At 38.6% G+C, this 18,743-nt stretch overlaps 1 protein-coding gene across 1 annotated transcript; it reads left to right on the forward strand.

The window, feature by feature from the left end:
• Positions 1-10,217: 10,217 nt before the first annotated feature.
• LOC117406963 (cytotoxic T-lymphocyte protein 4-like) lies at positions 10,218-14,456 on the forward strand. The gene is made up of 4 exons (XM_034011454.3): positions 10,218-10,302; positions 11,932-12,282; positions 13,084-13,196; positions 13,672-14,456. Exons 1-4 carry the CDS (start codon positions 10,251-10,253, stop codon positions 13,762-13,764), a joined length of 609 nt encoding a protein of 202 aa, XP_033867345.1. The 5' UTR covers positions 10,218-10,250; the 3' UTR covers positions 13,765-14,456.
• Positions 14,457-18,743: the final 4,287 nt, after the last annotated feature.

Raw genomic sequence — 18,743 nt, forward strand, 5'->3', positions numbered from 1 at the left:
CAACATTTGAAAACAAAACTTAAACTACCGTGGGCTTCAAGGGGAATGTTCAAATTCAAGATCAGAACTGATGAACAAAGACCAGAACAACAGGAAACAGTGAGCTCTGAAAGAAAATGAAGTGGTTCAACAAGGCGTGGTAGACTTTATTAATACATTATTGATCTGAACCAGGGGTGTCAAACTCCAGTCCTCGAGGGCCGCAGGGTCTTCTGGTTTTCATTCCAACTTAAGCTCTCGATTAACATAATTGATCTAATTTTTAGTTCAATTGTTTATTTAACAGATTATTATTTATTTATTTAGCAGACACCCTTATTCCAAGGTGACTTACAGAGACTAGGGTGTGTGAACTATGCATCAGCTGCAGAGTCACTTACAATTACGTCTCACCCGAAAGATGGAGCACAAGGAGGTTAAGTGACTTGCTCAAGGTCACACAATGAGTCAGTGGCTGAGGTGGGATTTGAACTGGGGACCTCCTGGTTACAAGCCCTTTTCTTTAACCACTGGACCATCTAAAAAAATTGTATGGAGAAACTGAACCCTGTTCACACTGCCTATATAAGGCACAATCATCACACTTTGAAAACATGGTTATGAATGAAATGACTGGCAATCAGGTCAGCCTGGACATATTTTATATGTTTCAAGGTCTTTTACATTTGAGGATTTAAAAAATGCACTTGATTCAAGGTACACTACCTATGAAACATTTTGAGGCCAGAAGAGAAGTGTTAAATGTGTCCAGTTAATCAAATAATTAGACCAGTTAAGTAATTGAGAGCTCGGGTGGAACGAAAACCAGAAGACACTGCGGCCCTGCAGGAACGGAGTTTGACACCCCTGATTCCAGCATATCTCTACCAACAAGGTATCTAATATTACATTTCTTAGCTTGTTTATTTAAATTTCCATCAACAGTGTACCATTATACAAGCGCATTTATTCCTGAGAGAACAGCTTTACTGTTTTTTCAAGACTCAAATCATCATGTCATCCCCTGAGACTTCACCCCTGTCTATAGAGTCTTTAGTCTTTCCTATTACAGTAGGACACACAATGATGTCAGACTTGTGTTTTTGTTTTGGTCTTCCATAGGCATTTTAAAGTTTACAGACTAGGCCCAAAAAAAGTGTCCCAGTCCAGCTCCAATGTTGAAGTGCACTTATTATAACAAAAAAAGAAAAACAGAACATCTCTTCATAATATACAGTCATTTTTTAGCATTAACATTATTGCACATATATATATATATATATATATATATATATATATATATATATATATATAGTAAAAGAACCGCACCCACTCGGGTTCATTGATTTGGAGGTTTCAAAGTGCTGACGCGCTATATATTTTTTTATAAACACAAACACAAAAACAAAACAAACAAAAGCTGTTTACCTGTTGCCAAAGAAAACAAAACAAACACAAAGGTATACAGCACACTCTACCAAAGGTTTCACTCTACCTTTCTCTTTGTACTCACTCACTCACTCACTCACTCACTCACTCACTCACTCACTCACTCACTCACTCACTCACTCACTCACTCACTCGCAAGCAGGCTCGTCACACAGCAGCCTTGAGCAGACTGGCTGCTTTTCTTTTATACCCTGTACCTGGCTCCAATTTACAATAACAGCCAGGTGCAGGTCATAATTAACTAATAAAACAATTAAACAACACAATAAAACAATTAACAAAACATGCAGGCGTACATGTTTTCTGCAGGGATGATTTTACCCCCCTCCCTGCTGTGTTACATATATATGAAAAACTCAATTTGAATACCAGAGCCCTAATTGTCCCCATTAGCGTGACCATGCCCGTTTATTCATATTCCTTGTTATTATCTACTAACATATGCATGTAATCAAAAGTTAATCGTTACAATTCCCACAGTTAATGCAGGGTTTAAATATTTCAATATTTAATAATAATCTCTTATTTGTTTATCTTTTAGCATGTTTGTGGTGCTTTTCCCAGCAGGGGGCAATGTTGCTCAACTTGTAATTGCATTTTTGTAAATTAATTGGGTCAGGTTCTGTTTTCTTGTCATTAAAAACAAAAAGAGCTGATTCAAGGCTGTGTCGAAGGAATAAACATGTTGCATGCAGGTGGCAGCAATATACAGCTAGCCATGAATAGTGTTTGTCAGACAGTGTCTGTTGTTGGTTTGCCTTTGCCCTGATATTCATTTACATTTTAAACTGATTTAATGAAAGGCTTTCATTTAGTGTTTACTTAATTTGATGTATTTTAACTTGTGCAGATTCAATGTATTGATTAACAAATATTATAAATGGTTATAACTTAATGTGGGTCTGATTTATATTTTGCGATGAGTAAGTGTAAGCCTCAATGAGTCTATGGTCAGACACTATTACTATTATTTATTTATTTATTAGCAGACGCCCTTACCCAGTGCGACTTCCAGTGGTAAACAAAAAATACATTTCAAGAATCACTGCACAACTTGTAACTATCATGCTACTAGAAGCTGTGTTTACTATTTTGTCAGACGCCAACTCATAATGTGTTTACAAGTTTATGCACCGTTTTTTTTTTTTTTTTTTACTATTCATAGTTTTTTTCTAATGCATGACCTCCAGCAAACTGTAACGACATTTGTGTTTGATAGGTATACATGGTATGCTTTTCTGTAAAGTTCATAGAACATGTGTGAGTATAGGAATCACACAGACTAGGTTGTGCAGGGCAGCCTCCCCCAACCTTTTTACAGTAAGTAAATGTCACACCTAGTGGCTGACCGCACTGGTAGCAATTCAATGTAAATTCAAAGCTTTAAACTCATGATTTATATCAAGAATGTTGTATGAATAAATGACACTGTTGAAACCATTGGCATCTCTCTACAATAGCTAAATGAATTAAACAAGTTTAAACTCACTTTTGTTCATTCCTACAGAGCACACACACGGACGTTGCCTTATATTTTGCAAACAGTAGATGATCAGCAAAACAGGATAGCAAAGATCCTGAAGCTTCTTATGCAACAGTTACTGCACAGAAGAATACTGAGAAACCAAATTCTCCATCTCTCTTGCTCTCTGTTCCAGTTAGCACCATGCTTCTTTTTATTTATTTACAGTAAGCTATGTGCACATGCTGTGGCGGATACGTGCTTGTGAAATGAAGTGCTATAACTGCGTGTGCAAACAATCTTTGATGCAATCTTAAAGAGTGTGTGTTGGCGGTTTACGCCCAGCCGCAGTCATGTGTCATATACACGCTTCCAGGACTTTACCTTTCAGTTAATTCTAAATCAATCAACCAATCTTCTGAGTTATCCTCAGTATAAAGAAAGATCTTGTCTTTCCTCCCTACCCTGCGTTAAAAAAAAACAAACAAAAAAAAACACCACACTGTCTTGAAGGTGCTGGCTAATGCTTGTGTCTCACTTCCAGAGAGCATCTTTCTTAGGATGGAAGCTGAACACTGGGCCACATTAGGTCACAATGCACATAACCATAACCAAAACCATGGGCTCTCTTTAATCCCTATTTATAAAAACAGACAGGGGCTACCCTGCTTGTTATGATTACACCTTTGACCAGATTTTTTCACTGTTCAGTGTCTTGTATATTTGCTCTACATAGAAAGAAAGGTAATATCACACCTCCTCTCTAACCCCACCTATTTGTTTCCTCTTTCTTTTCCTCTTTCACATTACTCGCTCCCATTGCTATCTTTTCCCTCCTGTCTCGCTGGTTTATTTATGTATTAATCAATAAATGCATTTATACATGCATGTATTTATTTATTCATATCTTTATATAAGTTTCTCTTCAATTATATATTTCAAAATATATTTAGGAAGTTACAACTATAAAATCAAGTAGACAAGCCTTTTGAAAATGGTTGCACAGGATTGTGGGGTAGAACTACAAAAGTCTGTGATCTTTATCCAACAAAATACTTGTTAGCCAGGGACTAATGCTTTAATTTATTTATTCATTTGCCTTGAGCCCTATGAAGACATTAGCCAAAACATGTCTACATGATTTAGTTTCCTATACTTTTACCTTGGAATTAATGGTATTTGATGTTTTGGCTGACATACTGGCATACAATTACTCACTATTTTACTGTTCAATACTTCCTAGAAGTACTGAACAACCGCATTGACATAATGACTGAAAACTGAAAGGATGTCATATTTGTGGTTAGGGTCTCAGTCCCCAGATGGTGGTCTTGTAGGTTAGGTTTGGTGTGGATGGGTTACAATATACCATATAAAAATATCAGTATCAACAATATCAATAAAATTAAACAATCTTCTTAAAATTGTTAGGGTGCTGCTGTGGCACCATTGTGTATTTTCAGGAAACAAGTTAGAAAAATATTAATATGTTTTTTGGGGGTTTTTTTTGCTCCCTTTACCTACAACCTGATCACTTTCTTGCCTTATAACCGGAATATCCATAGGACTTGTTAAGGTTTGGGGGCGATGGTGGATGTAAATTCTGTGCTTCAGGGTGGTTTCACCCTATATAAATAATAATAATAATAATAATAATAATAATAATAATAATAATAATAATAATGAATGTTCCATAGAATAAAAATACAGAACTGTTTGTCATTTTCTTATTTAAGTTTGTATTCTACTTCTATATTTGTAGAAATAGTTTATTACAATAGCTTATTTTCAGGGGAATGGCGAATATACTGTACCTTTAACAAAAAATATATTTTAAGAAAGACTGAAAAGAAACTTACGACTATGATTTGTTGAAGTGAAATTAGCTTACTGGTAGCAATACTGAAATACTGAGTTTTTGTATTTTCTCCATTAGGGTGTTTGACCTGAAATTGTGAGATGCTATATCAGCTAAAGTGTTTTCATAATTGTAAAAGCAGCTAAAACTGAAGAGCACCAGACTAGATTGAAAAGTAAAAAAAAAAAAACCACTGAATATCTGAGTAATTGCAACAAGAACCATTAACAAGATAAAGGGCCAGAAAAACAACTTCAAAATGTAATTTGAAGGTACTTACAGTTGAAATGACCCTATAGAAGAGCCATTGGGATAAAAGTAACCATTAGCTTCCAAGGTCCAGCTACATGCAATGGCAAACTCACAGTAGCTTCTAAACAAAGCAGCATTTTTATTATTATTTGTTTATTTAGCAGACATCTTTATCCAAGGCGACTTACAGAGACTAGGGTGTGTGAACTATGCATCAGATGCAGAGTCAATTACAACTACGTCTCACCCGAAAAGACGGAGCACAAGGAGGTTAAGTGACTTGCTCAGGGTCACGCAATGAGTCAGTGGCTGAGGTGGGATTTGAACTGGGGACCTCCTGGTTACAAGCCTTTTTCTTTAACCACTGGACCACACAGCCACATTTTTAGTTGTTGTTATAAGATAAAATCTACCTTATTTTTTTTTAATATAACATGCACCCTTTTACAAATTTTGGGAGGATTTCTGCTTATGGTAAATATGGGTTGTATGTTCAAAGATGTGCAGTATACTCGGGTTACAGTAGTCTATTAGTATAATACAGTGTCATCATTTCTCATCGTTTACATTACACAAGGTGAGCATGCTATGCAAGGGGTATTACAGTATCTCAGCACTAAGACATACCTATTGACCTGCAAGTAAATCTAAACCCATACTCTTGTACACCTTGAATAAGTATGCCAATAGTAATTAGCATGCAAGCTTTTCTATAGAGATTTGTTGATGACAATGGAAATTATACATGCAGTATATGTTATAAGGGGACATCCAATTGCGTGCTGGGTACACCCCATTGCACATAGCAACATTTATATGGCTACATACTGCAAAATGTACCTTTTCAGATTCTGCACGAGAACCATGTGAACAGATTGAAATAGGTTGCTGACTAGCTGTTTCAAGCCATCATTCTGCTAACCCTCAAAAACCTCAAACTGAAATGCTCTTTATAACATCCTGGAAATGTATAATACCACAGAAAAACGTTTTTCGGATTAGAAAACGGCCTTATGAAACTAGCTGACAGAATAGAACAGTTTTAACTTGAAAACAGATAGCTATCTTCTGCTCATCTGCGTACCAAATATGCTTAACAACAGTGCATTTTTTCTCGCCCCGATTTCAGTGATACAACCATGTTGCTTTATTTAACCATGTCTACTGTCTACAGTCATTTAGCAGTTACCAGCAAGGCTGTCCAGAGGCACCAGGCCAGGCAGCTACTGTGGTCAACAAAATAGTGGATCCTGGTGGTTCTTAGACAGTTCATATTTTTGTGGTACTAGTAGTTGGGGCACTTGTTTGTTTTAGCGAGTTTTAACAAAAACTTACATGCAAGCACACATGCAAGGAGGGTTTGGGTCTGAACACCATTGGTAATTGGGCTGTGATGTTGATCATATCAGTCCATAAACTTGCTATGACTGAGCACACCTACAAAAACAAGCCCCTGCTGGTTTCCTATACAAGAAGAATGAGAAATAATGCGGTCTGTACCCTGGCTTCATGGGAAAGTTTAATGAATATCAGCTGATTTTTTTATTTTTTATTATTCTTTCAGAAATGTTCAGGATTGTCCCCCACCCAGCTTGCCTAGATTCTGCTTTCAGAAGACCCTGTACCCTAATCAACTAGGTCCAACGATGTTCTTCAGAATAAAGAGGAACTTGTTTTTTCCTACAGAAATCAGTTCTTAACTTTTCCCCAAGGGTGTCAGTTTCACGTAACTTTCATGTGGCCCATCCATATTGGATTTCAGCATCAAAGCATAACTTATTTTAATACTCTCGATGCATTTGAGGCTGAAAGTGAAACAACCAGCTGAACGCAGGAGTGAAAATGTAACCAGGTAGTTTATTTGTACTTTAGGTCTTAGCCAATGAATACAATAAAAACTGAATGTGACATTTTCAAATAATTTTTAAAATCTAAGTTGTGACGTTTGTTGCATGAAAAGGTTTCCTGTAAATTGTCTGGACAAAATCAATGGGTCTCAAACAGCAGTCTTGGGGAGGTCTGTCTCTCCCCATCCACTGAGACAGAGCATTTACCACTTCCATCCTGAATGCTCCAACCCAACTTGAAATCTCTGAAATAGCAATTTCAATTGAAACAGTGTGCATATGTTGTTATATAGTACAGTAATTGCATTATACATATTGTACACAACTTTAAACTGTGAAAAAGCATTTAAGGAACACTGGAATTCATGCAATAAACAGTGCTGCAAATTTTGACTTGCTTCCCAATTAGTTTTTGCCTAACATCCATTTCCCAACTAAAAGTTATTTAGGACCTCTGTCCTATTTGCATTGGACCCTCCACCCATCTGCATTTTAAAAATAGGTCCTTCCCCCAAAGGATGCAGTTGAACTCATATTCAAGGCTGCACTCCTCTGCCGTCCTCAATGACTCAAGTTGTCGGTCGTACTCCTGGAAAGATAGGTCAGAATCCTGCAATACAACCTCAGACATCAGTGGAGTCTATGCCACTCAGACGCCAAGTCTTCATTGCAGAAAAACACAAGCATGTTTCATTATAAAATGTTTGCATTTACTACCGTCTGGTTCCCAGTTCACTGTGTGTGACCCTGAGCAAGTCCTTCTTATGCTCTGTCCTTCTGATAGGATGTAAAACAAACAAGGTCTTTGTGACTCTGCAGTTGTGATGCATAGTTCACCCCTGAGTCTCTAAGTTGCTTTGGATAAATGACCAATTAATAATACAAATAGTTTTGTACCGTTTATACCAAGAGGGCGGGGAGGACGGGGACATTTCCTGATGAAGGGGGAACTTTTTTTTTTTTTTTAAATATATATATAAAATATTTTAAAAAACTAACCCTGCATAAGACCCTTTGCGTTCCCACCACCACATTAAAAAGAAAAACTCCTGTACTGCACACCGAGCAGATGTGCTTCTGTTGTGTAATGATTGTGTATCCAGGTGCTGTCAAACACTTCCTTTCACACAATGATTTGAACTTTCGCATTTCATATTTTACTACACCAAAAAGCTGAAAAAAGGCATATTTTATGTATTTTTTAAAGACTTTTAAAAGAACCCTAAAGTTGCACAATATATACCACAGTATGAATTATTCTATTATTAAGATCTATAATTTGCTCAAAACAACGTGGTGCAGCAGTTTGTTAGAAAAATTGCATCGTGTAAAATAAATAAAGTACTTTCTTCAAGTAGTGGTAAACACAATTAGCGAATGATCGGTTATATTTGCTTAAAATACAAATATATTTACCAATACAGGCTATTAGTTAAGTAGGGTTTATTTTTGGCACGGGATAAATAAAATCGTGTATACCAACACCATTAAAATGTAGTTTATGCTAAAAACGTATGTTATTTGATGTTAAGTAAGTTTCCGATTAATGACTATTACACGTGGAGTTTGTACAAAAAAAATATTTATTCACTTACCTAAAAAAAAAGTTTGAATACTGTAAATAACTTAAACACAACTACTTTGAGAAAGAGTAAACTATCCTGCTGCAGATTTTAATTGAGATATTGAAACTTCTACACGTCGTTTCCTTCAAACCCCTTATCAAAATACTGTATCGTTTGAAATGATCTTCCTCAGACACTGTTGGAGGTGGGTGGCAGCGGGACATACCAATCCTTCCTTCCCTGGGGCCCATGACGGCTCTCGGGGCGGCCCTGTATACAATGTAATTACAGTAAAGGTGTGCTAAGTAAATAATTACTGGTACTGGTTTGGTTGTCATACTCTGTTGATAAATAGCAAGTGGCAACTCACTCAGTCAACAACACATAACAACCATTTACATTTCCCAAGTCTCTTCCTCGCTTGACTCCGGCTCATCCTCTGTTCAGAAACACGATGGGATGTTTCTTTTTAGGTGTTATTATTATTATTTATTTCTTAGCCGACACCCTTATCCAGGGCGACTTACAATTGTTACAAGATATCCCATTATTTTTACATACAATCACCCATTTACACAGTTGGGTTTTTACTGGAGCAATCTAGGTAAAGTACCTTGCTCAAGGGTACAGCAGCAGTGTCCCCCACCTGGGATTGAACCCACGACTCTCTGGTCAAGAGTCCAAAGCCCTAACCACTACTCCACACTGCTACCCATGTGTTGAAGTAAAGCAGTGTTGCTGTGATGGTATTTAATTTAGCCTTTACAGCCGATGCACTGAACGTGAATCTCCTCCAAGCGCTGCAGATACATTGCCACGTGCACCGCCATACTGGAATGCATATGTCAATGCGTAGAGTACTCACTCGAGTACTAAAAAGAACGTCGATATATTACAGCACTAAATTACAGTAAATTGAAACAGCAGGTGCAGTGCAATTGGACAATGTAATTAGAGACACGATGTAAGGTGCTGCCTCTGTTTTAATTGAAATTGCTATATGAGATTTCAAGTCAGGTTGAAACATTTAGCATGGATGGGTACATATTCACAAGGTGGATGCAGTACTGGGAAACAGGCCAAGCAGCAATAAAACATTTGAGTAGTGCCTTCACCTGAGTAAGATATTCAGGTGGCTATAGGTTGTGGAAGTGGTGCTCTTTTATAAAAGCTATTTATTTTACACGCTTTTAAAGCAACATTTCAAATAAAGAGTTTAGGACAATCTGAGGCCCTGTTGGCCCCACAGACAGCATTACGATTCAGAAGAAGTTCATAATTATTATTATTTTTTTAAACCAAACATTATGTTATAATAATAGGTTCTTGTTCTGACTATGCACAGTTTGATGCAATGCACAGTGTTATTCCTACCATTTAATATCCCTTGAGAAGAAATGCATCTAACAATAAATGTTGTAAAACTTGTAAAAGTGATAATGTTATATTTAAAACTTCTTTAAAAAAAACTTCAATAAAATGGAAATATAGTGGAAAATGACACATTCATTTAAAAATATGACATAAACTAAAAACCTCTAAATCTGCATTTTCTGTTTTCTCATTTCTATTCCATCACTTCAAGCGCACTGAATGCTGCACTCGAGATGTTAGCACATACAGCACCATTCATTTCTCATCATTTGCATTTTCCATGTGGTTAACAGAACGATATAACCAACCATATTAATATTCGTTACCCAAACCTAAAAAGCATTACTGGCATATCTCATATGCTTCCTCCTACATCCTACCACCGCTGATGTCACCATGAAGATTTCCAAAACAGCATTGAATTATAAATAGATGGTCATTGACAGCTATCAGACATTGACACCATGATTTTCAAAGTTATTGCATGCATCAGTATCTGCATTGGCTGGGGGAATGGTGAGTATCTAATGCATTTTACTTTGATGTCTGCAACATGTGAGTTCTCCTTGCTTTGTACTGCTGCAAAGCAGATGAGCTAGGAAGCAATATTTGAAGGAATATATATATATATATATATATATATATATATATATATATATATATATATATATATATATAGGATAATGGGTGGGTTACTGAAGTTTATGATGGGTGTTTCTGAGGATTATTATTATTATTATTATTATTATTATTATTATACAATATAGCCCTATGAATTGCTGCAACTTATACAAAGGGGTGTTAAGCACACATGGAATTAATAAATGCATTAATAATAACAATAATGCAAATATATTGCAAGAGCTTTTAAAACATGTACTGTATATTGGAGTTTTAAAAACTTGTAGTGATCATTATCTGTGTTGTACATCCCATCATATGAATTAGGCTGAGGATGGCACACAGAATACTAGGCTGTTTATTAATAGAATTCAGGTTTTGCAGATGCAGGAAATCAAATCAAATCACATAGTTTATAGAAGTTGAGGTGAATGCACTATTAATACCCAAGCCATCGACACACTGAGGGACAATGGACAAAAAAAAGACTAAAAAACGCCAGCGCTTGGCAGAACTTGGTTGATCATCCTGTTCAAGATCTCGACCTAAATAGAACTGAAACGATTCAGGTTAAAAAACAAAACAAAACATAGAATGACATGGACAGTAGGCTTCCTCGAACGGGAACAGGAAACATCGGCTGTATTTTTGTGCATATTAGTGGATGCTTTTCACCACTTGTTGAGCATGTAATCGATAAGGCTAACATGGCTTCCAGATTTCAGTGTGCCATATTTCTGGTGGACTACTAGGTCTCTCATTTTTGTTTACAATCTGAGAGAAGAGAAGGGCAGTATATTTAATTGCAAGCAATCAATAAAACTATACCCAAAAAATGGTTAATGATGATCTGCAGTAAATAGCTATGAGAATATAGCCCATCAAATCTTAAGAGCCATCTACAGGATGCTGTACTGTACGTACTGTACAGGTGCTTGTTATTTATGAATGATAGCTGGTGTAAGGCCAACCTAAAACATTCAGAAAAGGTAGTACTCTGTTAAGGAAAATGTACCTCAAGGTTTAATTTAAAGACATTTTAAGCCTAAAAAAAAAGAAAAAAAAAATCCAGTAGTGTCTGAATGCCTTACCATAGTTCTCAAACAATTCTAAATGATGTGTTATTATTTTCCCAGAAACACACATACTCAAATAGGTAAACAAGGTCAAAAGCTAGGGCAGTGGTAACATTTGTAAAGCAGTATTCAACGGGTAGGATGTGGCATTGAAAACTGTCAGTAAAAATGTTTTGTGGTTGATTCAGATATACTAGACGGTCCCCAACCACAACTGGGCAACTTTGTAGGTTTCATACTTTATCTCACATAACCCGTCCGCTTCACAAACAGAGAAGCATCACTGTGTATTGTTTGATAGAATCCACCCCTTGGTGTACCTGAAAGTAATTTACGCAGAGTCACTGCTGTCACTCAGAGCCTTCAGAGTGAAACCCGTGACTAAGACGCTTTGCGTAATTCATGATTCATTAATGTTTTTTTTTTTTGGGTGTTTTGTTTTCAACAGCCTTTGAGGTTTTCCAGCCCAACCGAGTGGAAGCAAACAACAGCGGGGTAGCCAGGCTGAGGTGCAACTACAACTTCACAGGGAAGGGAGAGGAGTTCAGAATCACACTCTTCCGGGGAATCAGCGACCAAACCATCGTCTGCGCCTCTTCTTTCCATCTTCCTAACACCACCTTCGAGACCAAAGAAGGGCTGTTCAGCTGCCAGGGTGAGGCAAGCAGGAACAGTGTGGACCTCACCATATCGGGGATGAGCAGCTCCGATACAGACTTCTACAAGTGCCGGGTGGAAATAATGTACCCACCACCGTATCGACAGAGGGTGGGAAATGGAACTGTGATTTACATTCCAGGTAAGAATGTAAATTTAATCTAACACATTCCAAAGTAGGTGCTGGGTCTCATCGCAAAGGTGCTTTAAGGAGTTATTGCAAAATAACAGTGGTTGAAACAAGCAATTGTAAATAAATGTTATCTTCCAATGCACTATAAATCACTTTTGTGTCATCGTGTTCTGACATTATACTGAGAAGGGCATTGTTGATGGGGTGCAATTGATTTATTATGGTTACTGAAGAGCCGAGATTATTTGTGCAATTATACACATTTTATTATTCTAAATAAACATTTAAAATTATGACCAGGTAGCTTTTTCTTAAGTCTTTTTTTGGTATTAAAAGCCCTTAAATGTCAAAGTTTAGGATACTGTACTTTAGTGTGGCCAATAACTTGTGGAAAAAGGAACGTATGATTAGTTTCATTTTTACTGTTCAAAGTTTTCAAACTAACTTTACTACACATTTTGTACTTTTCATGTAATATCTAGATGGAATATCAGCAATCCCGTGGTATATTCTTGTGGTTAACAAATCACTTTTTCCCTTGTCTTTAATTCCCCCCCCCCCCCCAAATTGAGAGTTCCAAAACAAAGGCAGATGTAATTTTTTGTGGGGAATTACTACTATCTTGTACGTAGGTTTCTCAAAAAAGAGGCAGATGAAAGATTTTACAACAGCTTAATTTACAGTTTTGAAAACCCCAGCGTTATTCTAGAAAAACATGGGTTAGCACCAGGTCAGAACAACCACTTGCATTTTGTGAAAAAGGAGAGTTTTTTTAAATCTTTTTTTAAAATCTCATTTTTATTTTTTTAGAAATTCAGACTTGTCCTAAAATTGAAAGCAGTATGGAGTGGATCATCGTGGCAGTCTCTGGCTGTATAATAGCATGTACTGTAATCATAATAGCGGCCATCTTGGTAATTAGGGTAAGTATCTCTTACTTTTTATGTGCAGACTTTCTGCTTGTGACATCAGCTTGACATAAGGATCAGTTAGCACACCAATTTTACTCTCACTGTCAATCCCTTGCAATTTGGAGACCACTGTAATATGATGTATTTATTACAGCTAGGGAGAGGCTGACTACAATAATACCTATTATGATTCTATGTTTATTTTTTCAACTAGTTCAGTAAAACCCAATGCGTTTTTTAAATTAAAATTATAAACTGTATTGGCGTAACACTATCCTTGACCTAATGAATATGGCCAGCCATTACTGTAAAACTACATTTAATTATCATTAGCAATTACTTACGGCCTATTTAATATAGCGGCTGACTCATTTGTCAGATTTAATCTTTCCCGATGTTTTTTTTCTTCTTTAAACTGGCATTGTTGTTTGATCTTCATATGGTTCTGTTTCATGTGACATTTATCATATTTATTCTTGATTTACAGATTTGTCAACAGAAATGGAAAGCTGACTATGTTGATATGTCACCAGTAATATCAGAGAAGAGAAACTCTAATAACCGCTATGTAATTTTGTGAAGTGAATAAGAATGGTATCTTTTGTTTTTGTTTGGAAACAAGCATTATCAGATCTATTGTACATCACAGACTCAAGCCTTGCCACCAAGGTTCAGTTTATGTGATCAGAGTTAACATTATATGTTGTATGTTAAATGTTTATTTTGGGCAGTGATGTCACTTCTCTACAATGAGGTGTGACATCACCATGAACCCTGTAAAATATTATCGCATCATAATTTAGCAGTCTTGTGAAATCTATATTGATTAAAATTACACGTTCCAAAATTTGGATTTTATTTAACCTAATACTGTATGTAAAATCTTATCATGAACACCAATGTTAATTTTCTGTGAAAAATAATAGTTGCTTTAACAAGCATTTGAATGACATCATTTAGATATTTAGTTGATGAAACAAGAGTTCTACTTTACTGTACTTTACTGATTATGTTATGTTATAAACTTTATGTTATAAAGTGCTTGGTGATGGTGGTCCACTATGAAAGGCGCTATATAAAATAAAGATTGATTGATAAACTTTTTTTTTCTCAATATTTAAAGTTTCTTCATTAATGTGTAATGAATTGCCTTATTCTACTCTCTACCACTAGGCGGCACTGTTGTTCTGCAAGCGCCTCTGGTTTACAAAACAGTTCTAAACACTAGTGGTCGATAGATGTCTTGAGTTTATCATTGTGAAAATGATTAGCTGTAGCATTTGTGTTTGTTTTAAAATGTGTGTATTATGATGTAAATACATTTTATTTGAGAAAACTCAATAAAAATTGAAACCTCAAAATCTAAGACACTATCGTCATTGCAATACCGGTATCCATGGCATGTATCGTGCTGGTGTATAACCACCACGCATAGCAATTGTTATTGCCTCTGAACAACTAACCTCGTTAAGCCAAAACTGCAGGTTTTTATACATGTGATCGTCTCCAGATTAGCAATAAATTAATCAATCTGAACACGAGTTTAGCACAGATGGGGAATTTTAACCCCATCCGTGCTGTAAAATAAAACAACGTGTTTCTAAACACCAAACCATACATTTTAAATTATAATACAAAATAATAAAAAATGCATACCCCGTCACAAGCCCATATATATTTGTATAAAATTTCAAACATTATGTGTGTATGTCACAAAGACGGCCGGAGTGGGTGGCGTCAGACCAGAAGCAGGAAATAAACAGACAGACTTGTGGTTTGGTGGAGCTGAGGGAATGCTTTCGCTCAGCATTTAATAAACAGCACAGAAAATAAACGGTTTGAAACAAAAACACAGGACACGGCACTTGCGCCAAAATAAATAGACAAACAAAACGGACTAGACAGTGCACAGACAGACGAACAAAACACGGTGAGCAGATTTAACTACTTATTTTACTTTTACAATTACCTCCGTCTCCAATCCCGTTCTCCACTCACCGAACACCCAACCCCGAGTGAAAGAACGTGTCTCTATATATACTGTTGTGCTGGGATTCAATTACTAATTAATTATTCACTTGAATCCCAGCACGTGAATTAATTCTGTGCAACCCCGTGCTCACATACTATACTTTAACCAGCACGTGAAGTGATTTGTGCCCTCCTCGTGCCTAAATACAAATCTACACTTTTTAAATCACACGTGAAACACAGACCCGTTTATATATCCCGTGTACCAATCTATACGCCAACATTAACACACGCACGCAACATACAACACATAATAAGCACACAGGGGCGGAGCACATTGCCACATATACCCCCCCCCCCCCCCCTGTGCAAAGCACACATGGCCTCAACGGCCACCTCCCCCCTTAAAAATCCAGCAGTCCAGAACAAAGTCTCGGGCTGGGAAGGGAGGCTTCAGTGGGCCCACGGCTGGCCATGCTGTCAGCACCCCTGCCGGTAGTGGCACGGCCGACAGCCTGCTGGTCCACTCCTGCAGCGAAATTGCCGCAGTGGGAGCAGGTCTCCTGACCTCCCCCACGATCTCCGGCAGCGAAACTGCTGCAGTGGGAGCAGGTCTCCTGACCTCCCCCACGATCTCCGGCAGCGAAACTGCTGCTGGGGTTGGTGGTCTCCAGACCTCCTCCCCCTTCTTCGTGGCCGACAGCTCCCCTTTCTGGGGCTCCGGCCACCGTACTCCCTGTGGTGGAGGTACAGGAAGCAGAGACAGCTCCTGCTGTTCTGCTTCTGGCAGTGGCGGAGGCAGAGGCAGCTCCTGCTCCTCTGCTCCTGGCGGTGGTGGTGGCGGAGGCAGAGGCAGCTCATGCTGCTCTGCTCCTTGCGGTGGTGGTGGCGGAGGCAGAGGCAGCTCCTGCTCCTCTGCTCCTGGCGGTGGTGGAGGCAGAGGCAGCTCCTGCTCCTCTGCTCCTAGTGGAGGAAGCGGTGGAGGTGGCGGAGGCAGCTCCTGCTGCTCTGCTCCTTGCGGTGGAGGCAGAGGCCATGGGGCTGATGCTGGCCACTCAGAGGGAGGCTGTGGCTGTGCTGGCTCCCTCTGCTGTAGCGGCTGGGCTGGTGTGCGCCGTGCTCCCTTCAGCAGCATATATAGAGGCTGCTGGGGGACACCAGCATCCTGCCCTTCTCCCCCCCCAGAAAAATTCAGGGGGTTGCGCCTGTAACTCCTCCCCTTCTGGCTCTTGGGATGGCAGCGATGGCTCCTCCCCCTTTAGCTCTCGGGATGGCAGCAGCAGGTGAACCAACAGGTATTCTCCCTCTGCTGGCAGCTTGGGTCCTAGGGCTGTGGAAGCCCCGACTTCCCTCTCTTCGGGCTGTGGACGCACCGACTCCTCCCTTTTGGGCTGTGGACGCACCGACTCCCCCCTCTTGGGCTGTGGACGCACCGACTCCCCCCTCTTGGGCTGTGGACGCACCGACTCCCTCCTCTTGGGCTGTGGACGCTCGGGCTCCCCCCTCTTGGGCTGTGGACGCTCGGGCTCCTCCCGCTCGGGCTGTGGACGCTCGGGCTCCTCCCGCTCGGGCGTAGGATGCTCGGGCTCCTCCCGCTACCTGGGCTGTTGTAGTTATAACTGCCTCCAGGTAGCTGAGGACCAACCCCACACCTTCCTCCCAGGTGCTTACGGTCTGTTCCCTTGCATACGCCTCCCATCGTTCTCTGTCCATAAACCGCAGGAACCGGACGGCTACTGGTATAGACTGGGCCTCCAGCCCAGCATTCTCCAGGATCCAGTCCCGCACTTTGATGGCGTCTTCTGCCATTTTTTTTTTTTTTTAATCCAAAAATGCGGTTCCTGCTCTGGCCTGAGTCCTGGCGGCGCTGTAAATCCCACGCAGGACACCACGTGTCACAAAGACGGCCGGAGTGGGTGGCGTCAGACCAGAAGCAGGAAATAAACAGACAGAGACTTGTGGTTTGGTGGAGCTGAGGGAATGCTTTCGCTCAGCATTTAATAAACAGCACAGAAAATAAACGGTTTGAAACAAAAACACAGGACACGGCACTTGCGCCAAAATAAATAGACAAACAAAACGGACTAGACAGTGCACAGACAGACGAACAAAACACGGTGAGCAGATTTAACTACTTATTTTACTTTTACAATTACCTCCGTCTCCAATCCCGTTCTCCACTCACCGAACACCCAACCCCGAGTGAAAGAACGTGTCTCTATATATACTGTTGTGCTGGGATTCAATTACTAATTAATTATTCACTTGAATCCCAGCACGTGAATTAATTCTGTGCAACCCCGTGCTCACATATTACATTTAACCAGCACGTGAAGTGATTTGTGCTCTCTTCGTGCCTAAATACAAATCTACACTTTTTAAATCACACGTGAAACACAGACCCGTTTATATCCCGTGTACCAATCTATACACCAACATTAACACACGCACGCAACATACAACACATAATAAGCACACAGGGGCGGGGCACATTGCCACAGTGTATCTTTATATATTATATAATATATGGTAAACTATATTAATATATTTTAAATATAATCAATTTGGATGTATATTGTTACAGTTAAAATATATGGTCATATAAAAAAAAGGATTAAAATAGTCAAACATTGCTGATTTGGCATGAATAATATATTTAATGTACACTGATGCATGTATAATCCATATACAAAAACCTATGTTCATACTTAATTACAAGTTAAGTATCTTTTGGAGGGAATTGGGACTTTACAATATATTTAAAATCTATTTAACTTACTTTAAATTGGAATCTTGTATGCTATGCACATATGCGAGGGAAAGACCTTTCAAAATAGTCTTGTACTAAATATATTTCACTTTCAAATGACAACTACATATTTTTAAAACAGATTTGAGAAATATTTTAACCCATGTCAAAGAACTATTATAGAGACATTAAATAAGCAATATAAAAATAATGCGTCTGTGATTGCAAATCGATAACTGCATTTTTGTTCATACTTGATATATTAGTCAGTGTAACAATTCCCTGAATCTGTGAGTAATAGAAGTGACACAACCAGCTAATTAATGGAACCCAAGAATTACATTGCAGGCACCTACAATTACAGGAAATCATGAAGTTCAGTTTTGAGTACAACCCTTTTCTATATTAAAATATTGTATTATTGTGCCTAATAGTTTCTTGAAATATTGAGAGACGCTGCCACATAGACCACCACATAGACCTGTGACATCACTGAGTGCAAACTGGTACTGAATAATGGAAATGTCTAATAAAAAAAACAAGACAAACCCTACTGTACAGGGTAGAAAACTACCTTTTCTGTAAGGGTGGTAGGGCAGAGCAATACTGATTGGCCAGGATAGCGCTTTTTTAGGATGTCCATCTCAAAAGGCAGGGAAATAGTAAACAAAGGTAGGGTTGTGATTTTAACCCTGTTCAAGAGAAAGCTACCTTGCTGGGGATTGGCAAAAGAAACTGAGTTACATTGCAGTTCCAACAGTACATTTCTGAAGAATTTTAGAGAAGTCGGATTGCACAGAAAACATAACATAGACTGCCATACTATTTGACCATGTACT

Source organism: Acipenser ruthenus, chromosome 10 (assembly GCF_902713425.1).
Source record: "Acipenser ruthenus chromosome 10, fAciRut3.2 maternal haplotype, whole genome shotgun sequence".
Taxonomy (NCBI): Eukaryota; Metazoa; Chordata; class Actinopteri; order Acipenseriformes; family Acipenseridae; genus Acipenser; species Acipenser ruthenus.